Source organism: Opisthocomus hoazin, chromosome 38 (assembly GCF_030867145.1).
Source record: "Opisthocomus hoazin isolate bOpiHoa1 chromosome 38, bOpiHoa1.hap1, whole genome shotgun sequence".
Classification (NCBI taxonomy): domain Eukaryota; kingdom Metazoa; phylum Chordata; class Aves; order Opisthocomiformes; family Opisthocomidae; genus Opisthocomus; species Opisthocomus hoazin.
Window position 1 is genome coordinate 1667479 of NC_134451.1, and position 15960 is coordinate 1683438.

General features: G+C 61.0%; 1 protein-coding gene across 1 annotated transcript; it reads left to right on the forward strand.

Annotated features, from left to right (window-relative positions):
- The first annotated feature begins 7452 nt into the window (after positions 1 to 7452).
- On the forward strand, positions 7453 to 15307 carry LOC142365375 (MAP kinase-interacting serine/threonine-protein kinase 2-like). Its single transcript, XM_075446112.1, has 13 exons — positions 7453 to 7526; positions 9612 to 9723; positions 9891 to 9971; positions 10117 to 10214; positions 11214 to 11293; positions 11820 to 11893; positions 11984 to 12088; positions 12416 to 12471; positions 12622 to 12717; positions 14165 to 14365; positions 14460 to 14624; positions 14732 to 14775; positions 15045 to 15307. Exons 1-12 carry the CDS (start codon positions 7479 to 7481, stop codon positions 14771 to 14773), a joined length of 1158 nt encoding a protein of 385 aa, XP_075302227.1. The 5' UTR covers positions 7453 to 7478; the 3' UTR covers positions 14774 to 14775; positions 15045 to 15307.
- The last annotated feature ends 653 nt before the right edge of the window (positions 15308 to 15960 follow it).

The following is a 15960-nucleotide window of genomic DNA, read 5'->3' on the forward strand; positions in this document are numbered from 1 at the left end:
CATGATTGCACCTTGATTTCATTCAGTTTGTTCCAAGGGAAAATACTGAAAAATGCTACAGAACTTCTTTCAGCTTCCCCCCCTCCCCGCCCCGCTACTAAAGCTGTTTTTGCTCTCTCAGACAGAAGGGATGTCATTTTCACAGGGTGTCTTTGTCAAGTTTGGCAAAAATCCCGTTCCCTGCTGTGCCACTCCTTACTGGGTCCTGTCTGTATGCACACACGACTGCAGTCAGTGAGCGAAATTACGGGAAGGAGTTTGCAGCAGGCTGCTGTTGGCAATGGACAGTGCTACGAAAGAAAAGACAGAGAGAGACAAAGTCGTTATGTCGGCAGTAGCGAAATGATGCCATGACAAGCCAGGGTTGAAGACTCAATAGCCAGAAGGCTATTAAGCAGGTATTTGCATGCCAAACACCCTGTCATTTCGGGTTAAATACAATCACAGTATACATATTCATTATATTTCTGAGAAATGCTTAGCATATTCATGAGTTTTCCAAGAAGTCATTAACACGTGGTGTTGTCTTTCACACATGTCTGTTATCATCCACGGGTGGCCTTTGGGTGTCCTAAGATGAAGGCTCATACTCCTCATCACAGTGTCCGCTCATTGTCCTTTGTTTCTGCGCAAACCCAGTTCTGAGATCAGTGTCCCGTGTCCTTCCAGGTTGTTTGCCCCGGTCTTGTTGCCCTCTTGGTGCCTCTTTCTCTCTGTAGCTTGGTGCATCTGCCCTCCCAAGGCCGAGCTGTCTGGAGTAGAATTATTTAGGAATCTCTCTATCTTAGAGCATTCCTATCTTCTCAAAACAGCAAGGATCTACTTTAGTTTAATTACAGGCACTCTGGTAAGTGGAAATTTTACATTTACGGGTATAACTAGTAGAGCTGTGAGGAACTGGGAAGCGTGCTGAGGTCTGATGCGCCTGGAGACGTTTGGTGATGTAGACGTAGCATGGGGTTCTTTCTTCCTTACAGCCTCGGTCAGCCTCTCATCTGTCTGTCTGTCCCAAGGGCTGGAGGCGTCAATTAAAGCTGTTGAGGATATGGCTAATGAGGCCTGCCCATGGGGCTTGCCACCACAGATGGTGAAAATCTCAGGAGTAAGACTTTGCTGGGTCCTGCTGGCATGCAGGCACTGGCACTGGTCTGCCAAGATGATGTGACATCCTCAGAAGAGTTTGGTGTCTTTTCTCACTTTTGGAGTGTTGCAAGTTACGCTCTTGGCTTCCTCATTCTGCTCTGATCGTGCAGATACCTGGTCCTGCTTTTGTCCCTCTCCTGTGCACCTTTCTGGAGAGCCATTCCAGAGGCCCGTGGTGTCTGAGCAGGGGCTGTGTCCCTTTGCGCGGTGGCTGTTGGCGAGCTGTCAGCTCACAGGGGCTGGTGGCTGTCACCCTCCTTGCTGTGTGAGGGACAGGGAGCAGATGGGACCCCGTGCTCTCCTGGCCTGACTGGATGTGTGCTTGGCAGACGGGAGCAGATGGAGATGGCTGCTTTGTTGAGAAGAAACAAGAGCACCTCTGAGATTTACTCGGTTAAATGCTCAGCTGTTACGAAAGAAAGAAAAGGCTTCCAGAGGGTGGAAGGCAGGGTGTGGGGGGGGCAGCCCGGGGCATGCTGGGAGGTGTAGTCCTGGGGCCTGCCCTGGGGCAGGGGCTGCTGGGTGGCCATGTTGGTTCCCGGGGCATGCTGGGAGCTGTAGGCCCAGGGCAGGGACTGCTGGGTGGCCATGTTGGTTCCCGGGGCATGCTGGGAGCTGTAGGCCCGGGGCAGGGACTGCTGGGTGGCCATGTTGGTTCCTGGGGCATGCTGGGAGCTGTAGGCCCGAGTCAGGGGCTGCTGGGTGGCCATGTTGGTTCCTGGGGCATGCTGGGAGCTGTAGGCCCGAGTCAGGGGCTGCTGGGTGGCCATGTTGGTGTGGCAGGGACAGGATCCAGTCCAGGCCCCGGCTGAGGTGAGGGCTGGGGCTGCCCGTGAGGGGAGCGGGGCCCTGGGGCGGGCAATGGGGGCTCTGCTGCCTGCTGGCTGCGCCAGGGGGGCGAGGGGGAGCTCCCTGCTGGAGCCGGGCCCGGCCGGGGCAGCCCTGGGGGTGAGCCCAGAGCTGGGGAGTGGCAGGGGACGGCGACGGGGCCCCTGGGCACAGGCACCAGCGGGCTGTGGGCTGAGCGAGGGAAGGCAGAGCTGCTCCTCTCTGCGTTGCCTTTCCCTCTGCTCCCTTCTCCCCTCCCTGTCCCTCGGTGAGGCTGGTGTCCTTCCCTGGTGTCCGTCCCTGGTGAGATGAGCTCCCAGCCCGGGCTGAGGGAGAGAGAAAAGGGGTGAGGGGAGAGGGGTCGCAGCCCCGAGTGTGCAGCTTTCCTACAGCCGCCCTGTTCTGAAGATACAGCGTGTCTGTGGGTCAGCGTTACCTGAAGATTTTTTTTCCTGGTTGATTTGATGCAGTGTGGTACATTTTGGTGGGAACACGGGGATGATGTATCCAAAGTTGCTGAGAATGAGGTGATCCTGGTCGTGGGGGTTTTTTCTGTGCCTGGTCTGGGAGCATTATTCTGCATGTATTGCTAAATGTATGTCTTCATTTCATTCAAACTGCAGTGTACATCTGGAAATATTGTACCTGCAAAAGAATGGGAACAGCTGTCCTTGTTTGCCAAGGTGAGCAGAGAAGCAGTGGGGAGCAGTTTGCAGGATCAGAACTTCAGCCTGCTCTGGGTGATAGACCGTCAGGTGGGTAAAGAGAAACCTCGCTTTTTTAAATACAACTCTTCTTATCATCCTGTTTCTTTTGTTCGGTTGTGTTGGCAGTCAGAATCTAAACATGTCATTAAACTGTTAAAAATCAAGCTATTGAAGGTTTCTTTACGGTCTTAAATCCCATTACAAGCAGTGCACTCTGTTGCCCTGTGGATAGTCCATTCTCATGAGTGACCTGACTGGAAGATTTCCTTTTCTTTCTATTACAGGGATGCATTTATGAAGGCAAATCCAGGGTACAAGTGGTGCCCCACAACAAACCACCATGTGACGGCTCAGACATCCCCTGTTGCAAACAGGAGAAATGCATGGGCTTTGCCTCAGACTCTGGGAGAGATTCACGACGCCTGAGGAAAGAGACTACAAGGTGAAGAAATGCTCCAGCGTCACTGCAGCGTGGCAGGTGAGATTTCCACCCATGTTCCTCAAACACAGCAGCTTCAATTTGATTGAGGATGCGGCGTTGGAATTGAACTGCAAGAGCATTTTTCTTTACTGCACGTGGCACTGTAGTGCTAATACCTTTCATGTCCCAAATTTGGTTGCCAAGACTCTAGTTAAAACTCTGCGTAACAACCCAAAATTTTCCTTAGTGCATGATTGCTTTGAAGAGTCAAGTCCAGATCTGTGTCATATCATAACGCACACCCTGTATTTGGTCCAGATTTGACTAATATTAAATTCAGGGCTATCTGCTGTTGAAGATTTTCATTTTCTAGTCAAAAAGGAAAATGCTGGTTAGAGTGATTCACAAATCCGGTAATAACCTAACAGTACAATGTATACTGTTAACCAGGTATCCTTTATTACGGCACCAGGCACACGGGGGATCTCTCCTCCAAACGTGTGTGCCAAACACCCTTTAATTTCGGGTTAAATAGAACTACAATATGCATATTAATCGTTATATTTCCGAGAGCGTATGAATCTATTCACATTCTCCTTTACGCAGGTGTATTACAGCTCCCGGGTGGTCTCTGGTGGTCTTTGGTGGTTACTTCATCTCTTTCGGTAGTCTTCCTCATTTGCCCGTGACTTACATCCGGGGCACTGCGCATACTCGGTTCATTCTATCTCGTTGCAAAACTGCAAAGCTGGTTTTCGCTGGTTCTTGGTCGCAGCTCCTGCTCTTGTCACTGTCTTGTCCTTGCTAAGTTTGCTAACCTATAAGGACAGCTTGCAACTTCCACACAGCTGCTTTGTTAAAACTAAAACGAGAAAATCCCACTGAAGCTAGGTTGTTAAAGTTTCATGTTTCTTATTATTTTTTCTATCAAGAGGTGTTAAAGTTCTTGTGGGTGAATGTACCACAGGAGAAAACTTTTTGTATTTAAATCAGTAGAACTGCTATGTAGCTTCACTTAAAGAGTGCCCTGTTGTCTATTACATCTTGGAGGGGAAAACATACGTCTACATCTGTGACTAAGTGTAGGTGCAGTGCCTGAGCGGGTGAAAAGCAGGTCATCTCTCACTGGTATGCACAGACAGCAGAACGGTTGCAGCCCTGACCTTGAAATACAGAGACATTGATGTTAAATACTGGCACCTTAAGAGCCTTGGATTTTACGTTGTCTTTCTAGATGTCTTTCAGTCTGCTGCCACTCTTTTGTTTAGTATTTCCCTTGACTTCCTTCATCCTCCTCCCTATTGAGATCTTATTGAGGCTAAGTTTTTGAAATCATTGCCTGTATTTGTACGTATTGCTTATTTTGCTGCAGATCTTTAGCTTTTTGCATAGCCTTGCTATGTCTGTGTTACTGTGCTGCGCTCAGGTTTTTAGGTTTTGCCTTGACGTTGTTAATCTTCCTCCCTAGTTCACTTTTCTTTCTAAGTCGAAGGGTTTCCAGAGTGGTTTGCTTTCTACATTGTATTTCTGCACCGGAATTACTTTGAAGCCAAGGGTTACAAGTTTTGCCCGTTACTTCCTTCATCTTCTTCTTTATTTTAATGTTTGTGTGAAGTCTGAGGCTTTCAAATCTGGTTTTCTTCACGAATTTTGTGTCATTCCTTAGTACTTACCTGTATTGTTGTATTTTTTTTCCTTTGTTTCTTTAATCTGTGGTTTTTTTCACTTATAGTTATTCATTTCTTGGTCTTCCTATCTATTGTAGTCATTCTGTCTTGGTTTGCGTCTTTATGCTGGCTTTTTGCATTGTCTTTCCACAGCTGTTTCAGTCTGCTGCCACTCTTTTGTTTAGTATTTGCCTTGAGTTCCTTCATCCTCCTCCCTATTAAGATCTTACTGAAGGCTAAGTTTTTGAAATCATTGCCTGTATTTGTAGGTATTGCTAGTTTTGCTGTAGATCTTTAGATTTTTGCATAGCCTTGCTATGTCTTTTTTCGTGTTCTGCCCTCAGTTTTTAGTTTTTTCCTTGGTTTCCTGAATCTTCCTCCCTATTTCAAGGTTCATTTAAAGTGTAAGATATTTAAATCGCTGTCTTTAAGAGTTTTGTGTCATTCCTTAAGTCGTTAGTATTATAGCTTTTCTTTCGAAATCTCTCTTTTAGGTCGCGGTCCTTGTATTTCAGTATATTTTTTGTTTTGTTCCCTAATCTCTGTTGGTTTTTCACTTGTCAACGTTCATATCTTCCTCTTCCATTCTATTCTAGTCTCTTTTTGTTGTTTTTCCAGAACACCCTGGCTTTTAACGTTGCCTTTCTACATCTCATTTTAGTTTTAAATATTCAAGACACCCCTGGCCGCGGTGCTGTGCAGCCTGCTCTGGGTGACCCTGCTTGGGCAGGGGGTTGGACTGGGTGACCCCAGAGGTCCCTTCCAACCCCGAACATTCCGTGACCCCTTGACCCCAGAGGTCCCTTCCAACCCCGAACATTCCGTGATTCCGTGACTCACAGAGCGCCCTGGCAACCCCCAAACATTCCGTGGTTCCGTGGTTCAGTTGAGTGTGCAGGCAGCGTGCAGGCAGCGTGCAGAGAGGCCAGGCGTGCACAGGGAGCAAGTCGTGAGCGTGGAGCGTGAGCAGTGACCATGCAAGGAGCACGCGGTAAGTGTGCATTAAGCGTGCAGTGAGTGTGCAGACAGGCCAGGAGCGTGCAGGGAGCTTTCTGCGATGGCGTGACTGGCTGGGTAGATGAGGGGAGAGCCGTGGGTGTTGTCTGTCTCATCTTCAGCAAGGCTTTCGACACGGTCTCCCATCACATCCTCCTAGGGAAGCTCAGGCAGTGTGGGCTGGACGAGTGGTCGGTGAGGTGGATTGAGAACTGGCTGAATGGCAGAGCTCAGGGAGTTGTCATCAGCGGCGCTGAGTCTGGTTGGAGGTCCGTAACTAGTGGTGTGCCCCAGGGGTCAGTACTGGGCCCAGCCTTGTTTAACTCCTTCATCAGTGACCTGGATGAAGAGTTAGAGTGTACCCTCAGCAAGTTTGCTGATGCCACCAAACTGGGAGGAGTGGTGGATACACCAGCAGGCTGTGCTGCCATTCAGCGAGACCTGGACAGGCTGGAGAGTTGGGCAGAGAGGAACCTGATGAGGTTCAGCAAGGGCAAATGCAGGGTCCTGCCCCTGGGGAGGAACAACCCCAGGCACCAGTACAGGCTGGGGCGGCCCTGCTGGAGAGCAGCTGTGTGGAGAGGGACCTGGGTGTCCTGGTGGACGACAGGGTGACCATGAGCCAGCAGCGTGCCCTGGCTGCCAAGAAGGCCAATGGCATCCTGGGGTGCATTAGGAGGAGTGTCGCTAATTGGGGCGCCCTCGTTAGCGCTAATGTGGAGCAGGGCGCTGATTGCCCCGGCTGCGAGAGGGCGGAATTTGGGGGCCTAGGGGGGTCGCGACCCACCCACTGGGGCCCCACCGGCACTTTGGGGGGTGGGGGCACACCCGGACTGCGGGGAGGGGGGCGGAGCGTGACGCGGTGCCCGGCGTGGGCGGGGCTCGGGGGGGCGGGGCGATGGTGGCTCGGGAGGGGAGGGGGCGAGCAGCCAATAGGCAGCGCGGGCGGTGACATCATGCGCAGCCATTGGCCGAGGCGCCGCCGCTCGGCGCGTGCGTTCTCAGCCCGGGTCGGCGTCACGCAAGACGTGGGGTGGGGGGAGGGGAGAGGGGACACCCGCGCCGTGACGGGCTCCCACGGTGCCACCCAGCCGGGGTGGGGCCGGGGGGGGGGCTGTGCTGTGACCCCCTGCCGCGCGCAGGCCTCGCGGCTGAGCACCGCCCCGCTCGTGACACGCGTGGGCTGGGGTGGGGGGGGACACTGGGGGGTGTCCCTGGGGCTCTCCACACCCCGCCCGGTGCAGCCGGGGGGGGCTGGGGGGGTCCCCGCCCCTGGGTGTAGCGCGGGGGGTGGGGTGGGGGTGTGTCCTCCCGGGGGGCGGTGTCACATGGCGGGGGCGGGGCGGGGGGGCGGAGCCTCTGCCATAAAGCTCCCGGGGGGGGGGCAGGGGAGCGTCCCCTCCCGGCGGTGCGGAGCGATGTGGAGTGGGGTGGGCTGCGGTACCCCTGGCAGCGGCGGCTCTGCGGGACCGGTGAGCGCCGGGGGGGTTTTGGGACCGGGGGGGCTCCGTGCGGGCCTCCTGACACCCGGCCCCCCGGGCTCCTCTCTCCGCAGGTCTCGTCCCACCCCTGGCACCCCCCCGATGTCTCTGGCCGCTCCTCCACATCCCTCCCCCCTTTCCCGGTTTTTTTTCCTTCTTTTGTTGGTTGGTTGGTTGGGCTTTTTCCTGCCCCGCATCCCTCCCGTGTTTCTCCCTGCACCCTCCCCGCAGCAAGATGGTGCAGAAGGAATCTGAGAACCCCGGTTTCCACCGCTCCGTCAAGGTAAGGGGGTGCTCCCCGCCCCCGTGATGCTCCGGAGGGGGGGGAGGGTGCTCTGGGGGGCGGACGGAAGGGTGCGGGGTTGGGGTGCAGGTCTGCTGCGGCCGGATCCTGCGTTCTGCAGCGCTCTGCGCCGCATCCTCTGCCCGGGGTAGGGGGGGGCACGGACACACATCAGCGACCTCCCCCCTTCCCCCCACCCCCGAGAAGGGAGGGGAGCGCCCAGGGTGCTGCCACCCAACCCGGGCCGCAAGACCCACCTGTCCCCCTGCCCCGGGGGCTCAGGGTGTGCTCCCCGAGGGGGGGTCAGACACCCCCCACACCCCTCCCCCCCTCAGCAAGGCTTTGCTCACCCCGCTGCAGCTCCCACGGGTGTCCCCCGTGGGGTGGGTCAGCGGGTGGGCTGCATGTCCCTCCCCCCAGCTGCACCCATTCACCGCACGTCTGTGAGCAGGGGCTGGGGGGCTGCCGGGCCCAGCCCAGGACCTGTTGTGCGAGGGCCAGATCCTGGTAAGGGGGCTGCAGCCGGGGCACCAGGACCCCTGTCCCTCCCGGGCGCTGTCACGCTAGGGGGGTGCGAGGGGGGGGGTCTGGGTCCCCCAAACGCTGGCTCTCGTCAGCCGGGCGTCTTCATGGGAGCTTTGTTTACTTTGTCTCCAGGGGCTGCGAGGGATGCTGGGAGCTCACCCGAAACCTGCCCGGCTTATTTTAGCTGACACCTAATCCTGCTTTGAGGACTTCTGGCTGGGGTTTGGGCCCCCCCTCCATCCCCCCCACCCCGGGTGGTTGGGGACCAGGACGGGGGGGACACGGGGGACACCTCGGATGCGCTGCCGCAGCCACCGCGCAGCGTCTGCCCTGTGTGTCCCATCCCCCAAACCTTTTGTGCGCCGGTGCTGCGGCAGCGGGCAGGGCCCCCTCTCCCCCTGTACCCCCTTGGGGCCCCCCCGGGAGGCCTCATCCTGCCCACGGTGCAGGGCCTTGGGCCCGAGCCGCTCGTCCCCACCGTGACATGGGGGCCTTGGGGGGGGCTGGAGGGTGACACCGCACTCCGCAAACCCTGATACTGTCTTTTTTTAGGGGGGGCGGGGGGGAGGAATCTGGCCAAACGCTGCGCAGGAGCGTTTTCAGGCATCAGGAGTGGTGCTTGGTTGGGGGGGATGCTCCTGGCATCCCCGCACTGCGATGGGGACCCCCCGGCCCCCCGAGAGCCGCCCTGGCAGCAAACAGGCGCTCTCGGGCTGTTTCTGGTGGCGGTGGCCGGGGCTGGCTGCTCCCGCGCCGCGCTGGGGCTGGCAGCTGGCCCGGGCACCGGGGCACCGGGGTGGGTTGGGGAATGCCGCCGGGAGCTGCTGCCTCCACCCAAACAGATTTCGTAACCCTGTGGAGGATGGGGCCCTTTCGCCTCGCGGCCGGGTGCCCCCGGCACTGCCCCGTCCCGCGGTGGGGTGGCTCGGGGGGGGCTGAAGGTCCCCATGTCCCCTTTGGGGTGCTGGGGGCGGAGGCGCTGGGTTTGGGGTGGGGGAGGCAGTGGTTCCCACACCCATCACCCATGCGGGGTGCAGGGAGGGTTGGGAGCGGGGCCCGATCCTGCCAGGTCACGGGCGTCACGCAGCCACGGGCACGGCGCTCACCGGAGCGGCGCTGAGTGGGCTCTGGCCCCCCGTGACCTTGCGGGGAGGCGGGAGGACGTGGTGCGGTGGCTCCGGAGCCCGTCCTGCCCTGTGGCTCTTCTTCCTCCCCCCCTCGCTGTAGTTCAGGTCAGGGTGGAGATTCGGAGCTGGGTTGGTACGCGCAGCCCCAGTCCCTCTCATCATCGCCTGCGTGCCGGCCTGGGGCTGCTGGCGCGGAGGCATGACCCTGCGGCAACATCCCCAGCAGGAGACGTGGTCAAACCCTTCCTCCTCCTCCTCCTCCTCTTCCTCCGGCTCTGCCGCATCCCTCTGGCAGCAGTGCCGTGAGCCGGTGCCCTGCACGAGCAGGGTGTGTGCCCAGGCCAGTGGCGTGCCCGGCTGCGTGCCCGGACCGGGCGGGCGGCGGCGGCTGGTCCGGCGGCTGCCGTCTCACTCCTGTTCTTGGCCCCTGCAGGAACAAAATCCCTTCGAGGTGGCGTTTGACCTGGAGCTCGACAAGTCCAGTGACCTGGAGCTCGACAAGTCCAATGACCTGGAGCCCGTCTCTGAGTGCCCATCCCGTCCTGGTGAGCTGCGGGTGTCCACCCAGGGGGGTGCCCTCACCCTGGACCCCGGGATGTCGGCCCTCTGCGTTGCCCTGAAGGCGTTGGGGGGCTGCCCCGGGGGTGGCGATGCTGGGGGGAGCACAGGGTGGCCGGGGGTGACTCACACCGGTGGCTTTGCTCCGGCGCAGATGTGCCTTTGAGTCAGCCCATCGACACCCCCAGCACCAAGAAAAGGAGCAAGAACAACAGCTTCTCCGGCAGGTTCGAAGGTGAGCGGGGCTGCCCAGGGACCCCAGGGGTCCCCCCCGGGCTGCGGCAGGGCTGGGGCCCTCCTGGTGTCCCCAGGCTCAGGGACAGCCGTGGTGTCCCGTGCCGCGGTGGGGCCGGCAGCTCAGGCGCCCTCTCTCCTGCCAGATGTTTACTGGCTGTGCGACGAGGTGCTGGGAGAAGGGGCCCAAGGCAGAGTCCAGACCTGCGTTAACCTCATCACCAACAAGGAGTACGCAGTGAAGGTAAAGCTCCGCGGGGCTTGGGGCTGCAGAGCCGGCTCCTGCCCACCCCCTGCCTTCAGTTTCTCCTTCTGCCCTCCACATCCTGGGCTCCTGGCTCTCCTGGCTGTGCAGAGCTGGCACAGGACGACGGTTTCACGGAGTAGGGGGGATGGAGAGGGGCAGGAGCGGGGCAGGGCCAGGCCACACAGGTGGCATGCTGTCCTCTGCCACCGCCCAGCTGCAGGACCTTGGTCAACCCCCTTAGCCACGCTCCTACCCCTGTAAATTAGGGCAGACGCGAGATTAAATTAACGCTTGCGCCACGTCTAGGGACTTGGGGCAAGCAGGGGCATGTGGTGTGGCAGGGTGGCCAGCCCCCGCTCGCCCCAGGGAGGGCTTTCTGCCCCCGCAAACACTAGAGGGGTCGGGGTGAGCCAGCTGCTTTTGGGGTCGGGGATGGTGGTGGCGCGTCCCTGCACCCCACAGGCTCCCAGTCACGGCGTGGGGGGGCTGGGACAGGCCCTGTGTCCAAACGCAAGGGGCACTTGGCTTCCCCTGTTGCCCCCGGGTGCTTTTGGGTGCCCAAGCAGGGAAACTGAGGCAGGGGGAGGGCTGCATGGCGGTTGGGTGTTCAGTGTGCCCCGAAGGGCTGGGGGTCAGTGGGACCACCCAGCTCTCCCCTGCGGGTGGAGACCCCCTGCTCACCCCATGGCACGTCCACCAGGCACCCGCTGTGCCAGCGCCTGGCAGGGCGAAGGGCCGTGCTCCGCTGCCGGGGCGGCTGCGCCGGGGCTCGGCCGCGGAGCTCGCCTTGGCCGCGGGCCCCGGGAGGGAGCGGCTTGGCCCCGCCACCGGGAACAGCCTGTTCTGCTGCCTTAACCCCTTCGGGCACCCCCCGCCTGCCTCTGCCCGGCCCCAGGGGTCCCCAGCGCCGGCTGAGTTGGAGCGCAGTGGTTGCCGGCCCCGGTCCCTCTCCGGCAGCGGTGCCTCTCCCTGAGTCTCGCCCGCTTTGTCTTGCAGATCATCGACAAGCGCCAGGGCCAAGTCTTCAACAGGGTCTTACGGGAGGTGGTGATGCTGAATCTGTGCCAGGGACACAGGTACCGCAGGGCAGCCGCCGTCCCCATCCCCCACGGTGGGCACAGGGCGCGGGCTGAGACCGGGCTGACGCTCGAGACACCCATGGGCGGCAGGCAGGCCGCCCTCCTGCACGGCTCTCCCTCTGCGTGGCCTCGCCGGGAGCATCCCGAGGCGACGTGGAGCCGCTTACCATGACGAAGGGGCCGCGGCGGCCAAGTTGGAGCGGTGCCGAGGGGCGAGCCGAGCTGCCGCCGCGGTGTTCGCCGTCCCGCCGCGGAGAGCTGCTGAGCGGGGCTGTTTCTGGAGCGGGGCGAGCGAGCCAGGAGGGTCTGCGAGCCATTAGGGAGCGGGGCCCGGCGCTGGAAGCCCCTCTCCCCGCTGGAATGTGGCCGGGGGCCCCAGCCGCGTGGTTTCAGTCGCTGGAAACCCGATTTTCTCCTCCGTTGGCCCTCCCCCAAGGAGCCATGCGGGGTGGGGGGCTGCGGGGAGGGGGGGACCCTGCGATCTTTTTGGGCGGATGCCAGGCTGATGCCACCGTCCCCGCAGGAACATCCTGCAGCTGATCGAGTTCTTCGAGGAGGAGGACAGTTTTTACCTGGTGGTTGAGAAGATGAGGGGAGGTGAGTGCGGTGCCGGGGCAGGGGGAGCGGGGGCGGCGGGAGCCCCCCCCAACACCCACGAGCCCCCACTCTGCTCTCGCCCGGCCGCAGGCTCCATCATGACCCACATCCTGGAGAGATACCGCTTCAACGAGCTGGAGGCCAGCATGGTGGTACGGGACATCGCCAGCGCCCTGCACTTTTTGCACATCAGAGGTGAGCCGAGCCACCCCGGGGTGCAGCCATGCCCCCCCCCCAGCCGGGGGGTGCTGCCCCCCCCTCCTGCCCGGGGAGCAGGGGCCGGTGCCGGCCGCGGGCGCGCAGGGTCAGGCCCGGCTGCGTCGTGTTGTCGTGGTGCGCAGCCTGCTCCTCCGGTTTGGCCGGGACTTGGGGCCAGCAGCAATTTGTGCCCTTCGCCGTGACGCGGGCGGTGATTTGGGGTGGGGAGGGAGGGGTCCCTGTGCCGCCCCCAGACCTTCTGCTGTGGAAATCTTGGGGGGGGGGCAGGCTTTTCCACTCATTGCCTCTTCTCCCCCCTCCCAGGAATTGCTCACAGGGATTTAAAACCAGAAAATATTCTGTGCGAGCGCCTGGACCAGGTGAGCGGGGAGCAGGGGGTGGTGCCGGGGCTGGGGGGGCCCTGGTTCCCCGCGGGGGATGCTGCTGCGGCAGCTGGGGCGCGAACACGGGGCTGAGAGTACCCGGGGGCTGCTGGGGGGTGTCACTGGCCGCCTCTCCCCCCTCCACAGGTCTCCCCCGTGAAGATCTGCGACTTCGACCTGGCAAGCAGCATCAAATTCACGGACGATTCCTTCCCCATTTCCACCCCGAAGCTGTTCTCGCCGGTGAGCGTGCAGACCATGGGGCAGGGGGGGTATAATGTCGATGGGGGGGGGGGGGGGGTGGAATGTCCCTGGAGGGGCCCCCTCAGGCTTTGGGCTCCCGTCGCTGCGGGACCCCCCTCAGCAGCGGCGGGCGAGATGCGGTTCTGTAACGCGGGGGGGCCGGGCAGCGCAGGGGGGGCTGGCGCAGAGCCCGGGCTGCCGTGAGCCTTAGCAACAGCCGGCCCCGGCGGAGGCGGCTGCGCGGAGGCTGCGCTTTCGGGGAGAAGTGGGTCAGGCGAGGGGCTGGGGGGGCCACAGTGATCCCCCCCCGCCCCACTCAGGTTGCGGGTGAGAGGGAGCCGGGGCTGCTTGCGTGCGGTGCAGCCCCTGCAGGGTGGGCACCCTGAAAGCTTCTGGGTGCCCCTGTGTTGCAAGGAGCTGTCTCACATTTGGGGGGGGGCACATACCAAGCCTGCCCCCCCCTGCAGAAAGCCCTGCTCCCCTTATCACCAGCAGCAGGGCCCCCCCGTGCAGGGTGTTGCCCTGTGCCCCACTGTTTTCGGGGTGCTCACGGTGTTTCCGGGGTGCTCACATGCTGGGGGGGGCCAACGCAGGGTGCCCAACAGCCGAGGTGGGGGCCAAAACACCCTCCCCACCCTCCTCGTTCCTCTGCGTTTCCCCTCCGCCTGGGGGAGAACCTGAATTTCTGAGGTGTCCTGAGTTTCCCGTTCTCAGCAGCGGGGGCAGAGGGGGGTGGGTGCTGCGGTCCCTGCCGGGTGGAAGCCCATGCAGGGTACTGCGGGTTGGGCTTGTGTGGGTGTTTTTCTTCTTCTTGCGGTGGCATCAGCTGCCGAGGCCGGCGAGGCCTCTCGTTTGGAGGCCTCTCGTTATGTTACGGGGTGATTATCTGCTGGCTGCAGCTCTGCTCTCCCCTGGTCACGAGGCGGTGCGGGCTGCGGGTTGGGTCACGTGCGCTGGAAAGCCCCAGAGCCCCGGGAGCCGTGGGGGAACCATGGGGGAACGGGACCGCTGGCTCTCGCCTCGCGCCAGCGGTAGCTCCTCCGGCACCGGATCCGGCGCCCGCTGCGGCGGCCCTGCCCGCGTCAGGCAGGGGAACAGGCAGAGCCGGCTCCGTCCCCGCCGCCGTGTCCCGGGCGATGGGACGGACGCTGCCCCGCTGAGCCGGCCCGGTGGCGGCAGTGCCGGGGGGGGTCTGGGGGGGGTGTTGTACCCCTTCAGGGTTTTATTTTTTTTGGGGGTGGCAGGGCTGTGACATCCCCCGCGTGGCGATGGGAAACCTGGCCGGGATGATCTGCCCTGCCAGGACCAAACCCGGGAAGCGGCCATGTCTGCACCCTCATTTTGGAGGGGGTAGCCCCTTAGTTCTGGCAGACCCCCCCCCCCCGTCTCTGAGCTCTGCCCCATCGCTCCCCTGTCCTTTGGGGCTCACCCCCGCCTCTCCCCGCAGTGCGGCACCGCCGAGTTCATGGCCCCGGAGGTGGTGGAAACTTTTTACAGCCACAAGGAGGTGCCCAGCTACGACAAGCGCTGCGACCTGTGGAGCCTGGGCGTCCTCCTGTACAACATGCTGAGCGGGTACACCCCCTTCATGGAACGCTGCGGCTCCGACTGCGGCTGGGACATGGGCGAGATGTGCAACACCTGCCAGGTGCGTGGCGGACCCCGGCAGTGCCAAAACCCGCCACTGGCTTGGCAGCACCCCTCCCAGCTCAGCCCCTTTTTTATTCCCCCCCCCCACCTAGAAAATGATCTTCAAGAGCATCCGGAAAGGGAAGTACGAGTTTCCCGAAAAGGACTGGGCGCACATCTCCCCTGCGGCCAAAGATCTCATTTCCTGTCTGCTGGTGAGAGATGCCAACAAGCGGCTCACCGCGGCCCAGGTCCTGGAGCACCCCTGGGTGCAGGGGGTGAGTGCTGCTGCCCCCCCTACCCCCTCCCCCACTCCCGAAAGCCGGGGTGGGGGGACACCCCATTGCGGGGTGCTCGGCTCTGACGCGGCTGTGTTTCGTTGCAGTATGCCCTGGATAACAGCCTGCTGACCCCCATCATCTTGTAGAGGTGAGCGTGGGTGGCCCTGGGGTGGGGGTGGGGGACACATTCCAGCCCCCCAAATCCTGGCTCCTCTCCCCAGTGAGCCACTCTCGGCTCTGCTCGGCTGCGGCTCTCGCCGTCTGGGCAGCGGTTGCAGCACGTGATTCGGGCTGGAGCCGTGTTTTTGGTGCCTGACCCATCTGGCGTGGCATGCGCGCGAGGGGACACCCCGATATTTGCCCCCCAACCTCCCTGCAGCCCCCCGCATCCCACCCTGAGCCGCTTTCTCCCCGCAGGAAGAGCAGTGCCAAAGAGCTCACCTCCTTCGCCGCAGAGGCCGTTGCTGTCAACCACCAGCTGACACAGCGCGACAAGGACGAGGAAGAGGAGGTGGAGGAGGAAGCACAGCCCATCACCATCAGTGCTACCTCATGGGCCATGCACCTCTACCTCCCCTCTGAGTCCAAGCTGGCCAAGCGGCGGCAGAAGAGCAACCTGGTCAAGGCGGTGGCTGCTGGGCAGCACCTGGTAGCCCCCGTGGTCCTGGTGGCTGACCAAGTCTGAGCTGCACGCCTCGGACCTCTTGTACCCCACGTCTCCCCCATCCTATATTTTTCTTCCCTCCCCCCCAACCCCCCACCATTTCTGGCTACTGACAAGATCAGGACTTGTCCCTGCGGCTGGTTTCTAAGATTTTGCTGATCTTGTAGGTCTGGGGTTGGGAGGGTTTGTTGAAGATCTGTTTTTTAAGGTATTAAATCATTAAGGTTGTTTCACCCAGGACATCTGACTGACACACGGACTTTTGTTTCCCCGACTCTTGGTTTCTCCTCTGACATTTTTTCCTCCCTCCCTGACACCAAAGGACTCTTTGTATCCGCGGCCGCTTTGCCGAGTTCAGCTCATTTCATGCTGTGAACAAAAGGCCCTCGGTCGCATTTTCGACAACGGGAGTTGCGTTTTAACCTCGTCCCTCCCTTCGGAGCTGCGGGTCTTTCTCCGATGTTGGGGTCGATCCCACAAACCCCCCCTCCCGGGGGTCTGGGAGGCATCTCCCGGGCGCAGGGACCCCCGCCGTCCCGTGCTCGGGGGCATCCGCGGCTGCGCTTCGAGGGGCTGTGGCGGGCAGGGAGCAGCTCGGGCCGGGGAGAGACGGTGCCAGCGAGGGAGCAGCTCCCGTCCCACTGAGCCGCCCTCTCTCCTCGGCAGCCT